This window comes from Macrobrachium nipponense, chromosome 35, assembly GCF_015104395.2.
Source record: "Macrobrachium nipponense isolate FS-2020 chromosome 35, ASM1510439v2, whole genome shotgun sequence".
Classification (NCBI taxonomy): domain Eukaryota; kingdom Metazoa; phylum Arthropoda; class Malacostraca; order Decapoda; family Palaemonidae; genus Macrobrachium; species Macrobrachium nipponense.
This window is the reverse complement of record NC_061096.1, coordinates 64,859,819-64,869,818: the sequence shown is the minus strand read 5'-3', so window position 1 is coordinate 64,869,818 and position 10,000 is coordinate 64,859,819. Positions and strand designations below refer to the sequence as shown.

General features: G+C 36.7%; 1 protein-coding gene across 1 annotated transcript in view; it reads left to right on the top strand.

Moving 5' to 3' along the window:
* Positions 1-10,000, top strand: part of LOC135208274 (uncharacterized) — a 12,505-nt gene that overhangs the window by 1,053 nt on the left and 1,452 nt on the right. The window contains exon 2 of the mRNA XM_064240383.1: positions 9,206-9,272. Within this exon, the coding sequence (XP_064096453.1) occupies positions 9,228-9,272 (45 nt within the window). The 5' untranslated portion in view covers positions 9,206-9,227. The remainder of the gene's footprint in view (positions 1-9,205; positions 9,273-10,000) is intronic.

The window sequence follows — 10,000 nt, the reverse complement described above, 5'->3', positions numbered from 1 at the left end:
TGAATAAAGCGAACATATGGATGGAAGGCTTTATTTTTCAACTTGTGTTCTATTTCTCCTCTGTAACAAAACATTTGTCCAAACATTTTTAAACTAAAGGTTCTTATTTATTTTTCCCTTTTTCCCCCCCCCCTCCTATAACATAATATTTTTCCGAACATTTTTTAATAAAATTGTTCTACTTCTCCTCTATAACAAAACATTATTCCAAACATTTTTAATCAAACGTTCTATTTCCCCTTTACAAAAAAACATTTTTCCAAGCATTTTCAGTCAAATTGTTCTATTTCCCTTTGTCATGATAATCACTCTATAGCGAAGTAATATATATTAGAGGAAAGGAAAATTAATTTTCTTCAAGTAGGTCTGCAGCCAGGAGCGATTCGCGCACGTGTTGGGGGCGCCTGTTCTCACGATTATTCTAGAATCGCCAGGTGGGATATGGAACTCAACAGGCGCCGACGTGTCGCAGCGTATTATGATGTAACTATTCGCCTAGATCCTTCTAAAACTTTCCTGTCGTCTCGGGAGTCTGTGACATTCGCTGGTAGGCCCCGCCCCCAGATCGCCGTATATATACGACTGACGATGTAAGAGAGATCAGATCAGCAGAGATCATCAGTGAGAGATCATCAGAGGGAGATAAGAGAAGAAGGAACAGACGAAGGATAAGAGAAGAAGAAGGCGCACGAGAGTTTGATCGGATTTGAGTCAAGTCGTCCAGTCAGAGAGAGAGCGACAGAGATTTTCCGACATTGAGCAAGCCTTCAAAGAAGAAAGGTCTTACAAGGTGGTTTTGAGGAATAACCTGCCCTTCCAGTATCAAGAATAGACATTGTTTGCTGCAGTAAGGAGTCAAGAAAACGTCTAAAGTTCTACAGCTCTCCTTTGTGATGCCATCGCTTCGAGCATTGATTTTCGACAGCTGCAAACTGGCCAGCAAGTATTTCATTACCTCACTGTTTCCCCAGTCCACTCATTGTAAGATTTTACTTTTGTTATGTAAATAGGAGAAACCATTCTGCATTCATCTTTGTTAGTAAGCTTGTAAATAAGCCTTTGTTCTGTTGGAGTTTCTTTCTATATTCGTGTCCCGAGTTTCAACTGTTGCTGCTGAATCATTTTGTTTATTATATTATAGAACCTTTAGCGGACCTCTGGGGCCCATGACATTATTGGCGAGCTTGCTAGGCTATTTGGCACCATAACATTAAAAACGGGAGAATATAGAAAGAACCAGAATAAGTGAGATGGTGAAAGAGTTTATTGAGTCTGGTAAGCTTCTAGGTCTAGAAGGGAATGATCTCAGTGAGTATGTTGAAAGGAAAGAAAGAGAAAAGTATGAGAGAGATGAAACAGCGGCTGAGAGAGAAGTAATGAAAATACAGCAAGAGAGAGAATTAATGAAATTGCAGCAAGAGCAAGAGAGAGAAGCAATGGAAATGCAGCTAGAGAAAGAGAGAGAAGTAATGAAAATGCAGCAGGAGAGAGGAATGTTGGTAATGCAGCAGGAAGAAAGAGAGAAAGAACATATGCATGAGTTGGAAATCGCTCGGTTAAGGCAAAGTATTCGTAACAGTCAGAGAGGCGAGAACGAAAATGAAGCTGATAGTTTAGGTATGAGTGCAGTGTTGAAATTATTACCAAAGTTTGATGAGGAAGATGTAACGAAATATTTCATGTGTTTTGAGAGGTTAATGGAAAGAGTAGGTTCTCCTAAAGAAATGTGGACTTTATATTTACAGTCAGTTTTGAGTGGTAGGGCGTTTACTGTGTATAGTTGCATTTCTAAGGAGGAATGTGACAATTATGATATTGTGAAAGAAATTGTTCTTAGCGCGTACAGGTTAGTACCTGAGGCGTACCGTAAGAAATTTTGAAGTTTGAGGAAGGACAAGAATATTACATATGTGGAATACGGTAAGAAGTTAGAGAGGCTGTTTTTTGATCGGTTTCAACTTCTGCTAAAGGTGATGATTTTGATGGTCTGAAGAACTTAGTATTGCTAGAAAACTTCAAAGATAATGTATCCCCTGAGATTAAGCTTTATATAGAAGATAGGCGAGAAGTATCTTTTGTAGGAGCAACTAGGCTAGCAGACAAATATAGTCTGACTCATAATTGAAGTGTCAATAAGAAGCAAAATGATCCTTCATCTGGTAGAGTACTAAGCCGTAAAAGTTTCAGTTCTAGTAATAGCAATGAGAGTAAAAGTGACTATTCCTGTTATACATGCGGAAAACCTGGTCATACGTCTAAGGTTTGTAAGAGTAAAGTGGCATCTAGTGGCTCAGAAATAACTTGTTTCTGATCTAATGGGAAAGGGCATTTAGCGAGAAATTGTGCAGTAGAAAGGAAGGACGTTAAGAAACCAGTGTCTCTAGTTAACCTTTCGTCAAGTACGAATGATGTGATGAGAGAAACTAGGAAATTTTTTGGTGAATTTCTGTCAGAAGGTGTAGTTTCCTCTCTTGAGGAGTAGATTCGAGAGAAGTAGTCTTGCTTCCAGACAGAGGAGCTGCTGTCTCACTGATTAGGAGGGAGAGTGTGCCAAACAGGGCAGAAATCGATGTGGAAGAAAGAGTCATGTTAGGTGGATTTACGAACACTTGTGTCCTCTGTCCTTTGTTCAAGTTAAACTTAGAAAGTCAGGTAGTGTCAGGAGAAGTGAAACTAGCAGTTGTTGACAGTTTGCCCATTGATGGCATTGACATTATTGTCAGTAATGGCTTAGCTTTATCCAAGTATATGAATCCTGTTGTGAGTGAGATTCCAGTGCCTGAAATGGTAGTAACTAGGTCAGGTTTAGATAGAGACATAGACTACGGTCATAGTTTGTTCGTGGATTCGAACGAGTGTGAGTTCGTGGATTTGAACGAGAGTGAGTTCGTGGATTCGAACGAGTGTGATAGAGGTGGCAAGGTTGATCTTGGCATGAGTGTGGCTGAGAGACCTGACTCTATCAGTGTTGACAGTGATAGCCAAGTAGATGTAGCTGTCGACAGTAACGTAGTCGATGTAGTGGAATCAAGTAATAGTTACTGAGATGAATTAGGCGCTAACCTTTTAAATAAGGGTGAGCTAGTCAAGTTTCAGAGAGAGGAGGAAACACTAACCCGAATTTTTGAAAGTAAGCTGGATGATGATCTCGATAATGTGTGTAAGGAAACGTTTTGTTTGAAAGACAAAGTATTGTGTTGTTTTGCTCGTGCTAAGTCAGGTAGTAAAGAGGAAATAACCGAACAATTAGTGGTTCCTAGGAAGCTTCGTGAATTAGTTTTGAAGTTAGCTCATGATGAGCAAGGACATTTGGGAGTAAATAAAACTTTCAGGTGTATTAGTAAGGCGTACTTTTAGCCTAAAATGAGGAGTGACATAAAGAGATATGTTTTAAGCTGTCATGAATGCCAAATTGCCGGAAAACCGAATCAAGTAATTCCTAGAGCTCTGTTGTGTAATATTCCTTCAGTAAGCGAAACTTTTAAGAATGTAGTTATCGATACGGTCGGACCGTTACCTAGAAGTAAGGGAGGGAGTATATATCTGCTGACAATCATTGATAGACTAACTCGCTATCCAGAGGCGATACCCGTAAGAAGCTGAAACGCAAGGACCGTAGTTAAATGATTAGATTATTTTTCTAAGTTTAGCCTGCCTCGTACTATACAGAGTGATAATGGTAGTAATTTTATATCCAAATATTTCAGGAACAGAATGAAAGAGTTAGGCATTAAACTCGTAACTTCCACACCTTATTACTCCGAATCACAAGGCATTGTGGAGCGGTTTCACCAAACGTTAAAGAGTTGTTTATGAAAACTGTGTAATAACTTTGAACATGACTGGGAAGAAAAGTTACATTTTTTTCTGTTAGCTTTAAGGTTGGCACCGAACGACACTACAGGATTCAGTCCTTTCGAGCTGGTTTTTGATCACACCGCTAAAGGTCCCTTGGAAATGTTAAAATGTAATTTAATGCTTCAAGAAGGTAGTGAGGACTACATAACTAATCTAGAGTATTATAAAAACAATTTAAGAGATGCTTGGCAACTAGAGAGGGAGAACGAGAGTGAAAGTCAAGGGGAGACTAAACGGAAACATGATCTCCGAGCGAAAGCGACAAGTTTCTGTGTGGGAGATAAAGTTTTAGTATAAGTCCAGAAAGAAAGTCCCTCTTTATCTTATAAGTTTAAAGGTCCTTTTTCAGTGTTAGAGAAGAGGGGAAATCTACATTATTTAATCGATATGGGTAAACGTAGAGCAAAGTGGATGCATGTAAACTTGCTTCAGAATTATAAAGAGCGCCCTGTGCCACGGCCACCGCCATTGTCTGTAGTAACGGTGTCACAGAGAGAAATTAGTTTTGAGAAAAACTCAAGAGGTGTTTTAGTATTTCCAAGTTTTTAATCAGAGTTCAGTAAACGAAGAATTAAGAGGAAAGGATAATGTTATAGCTGATAGCCTCTCTAGGGATTTTTCAGAATGAGTAGCCTGATGACCATTTTCTGTTTTGGCACGAGTGGGTGAGTGAATGGAGAAGTGTGCATGTTAGCTGAATTAAAGCTTTATGCAGAATTGTTCCCATGCTGTTTGATTCTTGTTTCTTTAAAAAAAATAAAATCAGTTGATTTCATGTTTTTTTTTTCTTTCGGGGGAACGTGTCATGGTAATCGCTCTATAACGAAGTAATATATATTAAAGGAAAGGAAAATTATTTTTCTTCAAGTAGGTCTGCAGCCAGGAGGCATTTGCGCACGTGTTGGAGGCGCCTGTTCTCATGATTATTCTAGAATCACCAGGTGGGATATGGAACTCAATAGGCGCCGACGCGTCGCTACGTATTATGATGTAACTATTCGCCTAGATCCTTCTAAAACATTCCTGTCGTCTCGGGAGTCTGTGACGTTTGCTGGTAGGCCCCCCACCATTGCTGTATATATACGACTGACAAAGTAAGAGAGATCAGATCAGCAGAGATCATCAGTGAGAGATCATCAGAGAGAGATAAGAGAAGAAGGAACAGACGAAGGATAAGAGAGGAAGAAGGCGCATGAGAGTTTGATCGGATTCGAGTCAAGTTGTCCAGTCAGAGAGAGAGAGCAACAGAGATCTTCCGACGTTGAGCAAGCCTTCAAAGAAGAAAGGTCTTACAAGGTGGTTTTGAGGAGTAACCTGCCCTTCGATTATCAAGCATAGACATTGTTTGCTGCAGTACGGAGTCAAGAAGACGTCTAAAGTTCTACAGCTTTCCTTTGTGAAGCCGTCACTTCGAGCATTGATTTTTGACAGCTGCAAAACTGGCCAGCAAGTATTTCATTACATCACTGTTTCCCCAGTTCACGCATTGCAAGATTTTACTTTTGTTATGTAAATAGGAGAAACCATTCTGCATTTATATTTGTTAGTAAGCTTGTAAATAAGCCTTTGTTCTGTTTGTGTTTCTTTCTATATTCGTATCCCCAGTTTCAACTGTTGGTGTTGAATCTTTTTGTTTATCATAATATCGAACCTGTAGCTGACCTCGGGGTCCGTGATACCCCTTTACAAAAAACATTTCTCAAAACATTTTCAATCAAATTGTTCTATTTCGCCTTTATGAAAAACATTTGTCCAAAAAATTTTCAATCAAATTGTTCTATTTCCCCTTTACAAAATACATTTCTCAAAACATTTTAATAAAATTGTTCTGTTTCACCTTTTATAACTAAACATTTTAATCAAATTGTTCTATTTCTCCTCTATAACAAAACATTTTTCAAAATATTTTTTATCAAACTGTTATATTTCCCCTTTTATAACTAAACATTTTTAATCAAAGACTATAGAACGAAAGTGGAGAGGAGACAGACAGACAGACAGGGTGATAATACACTTTGTGCCTCGAACGCACTTAATGACAAGAGAGGCTTGTAATTTCGTCTGGGGAAACTCATGGCCTGATGTCTTTAAGTGACTGCATTTCTATGCTCGTAAAAACACGCTCGTTGTTACGAGGTATAATAAACTTTCTCTTCACCAGACGGATGGGAAGTTTTCTTTCTATTTTGATATATATATATATATATATATATATATAATATATATATATATATATATATATATATAGATATATATATATATATATATATATATATATATATAATACACACACACACACACACACACACACATATAATATATATATATATATAATATATATATATATATATATATATATATATATACGCATTAAGCTACAATGTCCTTTAATATCTAATTCACTCTACCTCGGAATTAATATATTTTCATATAAGTTAACCGAAGGGGAATTTGTTTAGTTGATAAGAAATTCGTCGGCTCATGGGAGCGGACCATGGAACCAAGAATTCAAGAAGCACTCTAAACCACACAGCTCTTACGATAATGTGATAAGACTCATATATATACACATACACACATATATATAGCATATATGTATATATACGCATGTGTGTATGTTTGTAAGAATCTATCTAAGTGCTTTCACCAATAATGTGGTTTTCCTTAAAAAAGTTGGCAGCAGAAAGAGGAAAAAAACGTAGCAATTACATATACCACACTCTCTACCATCCAACTCTCTTGAATATTCTGATTATATACTAATGCAAATTTATTTTAATAAAAGAAGGCAGTACACATGTGAATGGTGTAAGAAGGGAAAGATATTAGCGTAGTCCAAAGAATGCTGTGGAAGTAATTGTCGAGAATGTAGTAAGTTTCATCCAATAAATGAGATACTACACTCAGGTGGTAAAAGTGTAACTAAGTGGTTGAACAGGATTTGTAAAGACTAATGGAAAGGACAACGGGAATATTTCCTTAATGGTATATGGGGAAGATGTTCAGAGGCTTACAAGAAGCATACGGCCAAAGTTTTTAATTACATGTGGAAAATTGTATGGCAAGAAAACTGATCGCTAAAGAATGCATATAACGATATGATAAACAGGGGAAGAGCAGTACAGGATTAAACAATGAAGAGAGTGTTTGAATCAAGAGCTTATGATGCAAATGTTTTGTGAGATGTTTGAGATTTATGTAGTAAAATGACCGCAGCAAACATACACTTACGGAAAGCATATGATTAAATTAATATAGATTTTTTGTGGACAGTGATGAGGATGTGTAGGTTTCGAAGTAATTTAATTAAACCAATAAGGAATTATGATGATTTTGAAGTTTGCATCAGATCAAGAATACATGAGAAAGATTTGTGATAAAAAAAAGGTGCGTAATGCGTCTCTGCGTGTGCACTGTTTTATAGATGGAGCAACTGTAAAAATTAAAAAGATAAAAGAAAATGTAGAAGGGAAAAGAAAAGACTGATCAGAGACCTTTGATAATGTTTGTGTTGGTCTTCAAAATGATGGCTAGAAGGTTTGTCTAAGGATGCACACTTCTGAGGTTTTAGGAGGAAGTAGAGATAAAAGTGAGACAGTGTAAGAATATGAATATCAATCAAGAATATGAATATTAATCAAGGAATGTATAAATAAGTTCCATATATCAGTTTCAAATGAAATGTGTATTACCGAGGTCAATCTTAAAAGGTTTTGTTAGCGATGGGCGTGCAGCAACAAAGCACTGGCTGACGTCCGTTTTTTTTCTCTCTCTCTCCAACACCTCTCTCTCCCTCTCTCTCTCTCTCTAACACCTCTCTCTCTCCCTCCACAACACCCCTCTCTCTCTCGACAACACCCCTCTCTCTCTCTCTCTATTTCCTAAGGCAATTAAATCAGGCTCATGAACTACAAAAATACATTTATTTAAGGGCAAAACATTAACTAAATGAATCAAGTTCTAAACAAAATGGTTAAACGAAAGGTTGAATTCAAAATCCAAATAAATCAGATAACCCTGGGGAATTAACCAAATAACTAACATTAGTTTAGTCATAAAACTAGGCATAGTCACAACAGTCTAGTAACACCACGGAACATCAGTTAAGTTCCCATTTCTAAATATCAGATCAGTTCCCCTTTGTTCCAGATCCGCCTATAAGAAGTTAGGAGAACACATCGATAATCAAAAGATTAAAAAGCAAAATAAAAAGGCCAAATAAAATGGAACATCTTTGAAACAAATATTCAAAATACAGTCAAGCCACACTTTTGGCTAAAGAATAAGTATGCTTACCCATTCAACACAGATTTCACACACTTCACCAAAAATACTGACAAAGGAGCCATCTTGGCCCTTTGCCGACTCTGTAGCAATCTCCCATTTTGGCTAACTTATTCTGTCACTATGTAGGGAAACAGCTCGTGCACACACAAGCACGAACTAACATACAAGACACTCTCAATAAGTGTCGTCACTAACTTCGTCACAAGTTCATGACATCATTATACAGATCATTGTTCACGCCCAAGAAACAGCCTCGAACCAGATTCACAAAGTATATCTGCATCCGCCCATGCATAGAAACAGGACGTGGTCTGTTCTGCTTAGGCAGCGACTTCGACATCGTGCCACCCAAGGAAGATGCGCCAGCATTTCCAAAGCTGAGCTGTCCTGTCACTTAGGACCACTGTTTCCATGGAGAAGCTAAATTGATGATCTCTAAATTCTAAAAATGTCACAGCCCATCGCGTCCTCTCATTCAGAAAGAAAAGATACAAATCGCATTCACAACGTGTCTTAATTATATTGTCAATTACTCCTTATTGCATATGTAAATTGTATGGACTTAAAGGAAGGTAACTGACATGGGCGAAAGTAAAGGTGTGAGCCTGCATACATTGATGATTCAAGATTTGTAAACAGATTGCTGACCTGAGATGCTAATGACCTTACTGCTCCTCCCTCTTTCTCCCATTCGTCAGGTGTGAATACATATGGTTTTAAGCCGTCTGTATGATCGTGTGCATTGACACTCCAGCATATATATTGAAAATTTCTGCCGCAATGTGTCAGTCCTTTCGAAGATCTCCTAGGTATTATGACGATACCTGTCAGGATTTACACCCAGGGTTTCATTTTCCTTGTGGTATATCTGCGGACACACATAACGTGTTATTGTCATATTAATCATACAAATACACACACACACACACACACACACACACACACACACACACATATATATATATATATATATATATATATATATATATATATATATATATATATATATATATATATATGTTCCTGTGAACAAAATAAAAAATAAAACCTTTTATTTCAGATAGAAGAACTTCCGTCTACAAATGAAGACTTGGGCACACTTGGCTTTTCTACTTACGTCACTTCTGGTATAAGATTTCCAAGTTCAAGTGCCATAATATGTGAAATACATTTTTATCCATAATTCCTTTGAATTCCACCATCCCCTAATTATCTATAGATTCTTTGTTCATTTACTTATTTAAGTCAATTATAATATTGCAGGGCTAGTCTAAATTGTTATTATACTCTTGTGAAAAAATAATCACTGATGAGGCTTAGAAATTAATGTCTTTAATATTAAATTTATGAAAATGTGTTTCTCACATTTCATAAATTCACAGACAATTAATGCTTAAGATGATGATATCTATAAAGCTGTCCCTTCAACAATGTTCAAAATTGTCATTGTTTATAAATTTGCTGATTTACCTTTATTTAAACCTCCTTATTTGTTGTTTTTATTTGATTTTTGTATTGTGGATACTCAGGTTACAAATTAACTTTCAATTAATTATTTTATACAGAAAGTTTTTTTTTAACATTTTGAACAATTGTCATATCATATGTCAGTTCATTTGCAAGCAATACCGTCATTAAACTTTAATTTCCTGAATAACAGGAGATGGTGTTATGACCAACAGAGCAGAAACAATCTGAATTTTGTTCTTATCACAAATGGAATTCCAGTTTCGATACCTATCGTTACTGAAGTTAAAAAAAAATTAATCTCTGGTAGCAGGTAGCTGAAACTTGACTTTTTATTAACATACGAAGGTGATTTAGGTTTCTATCCTTTACGAATGAAATTTAATTC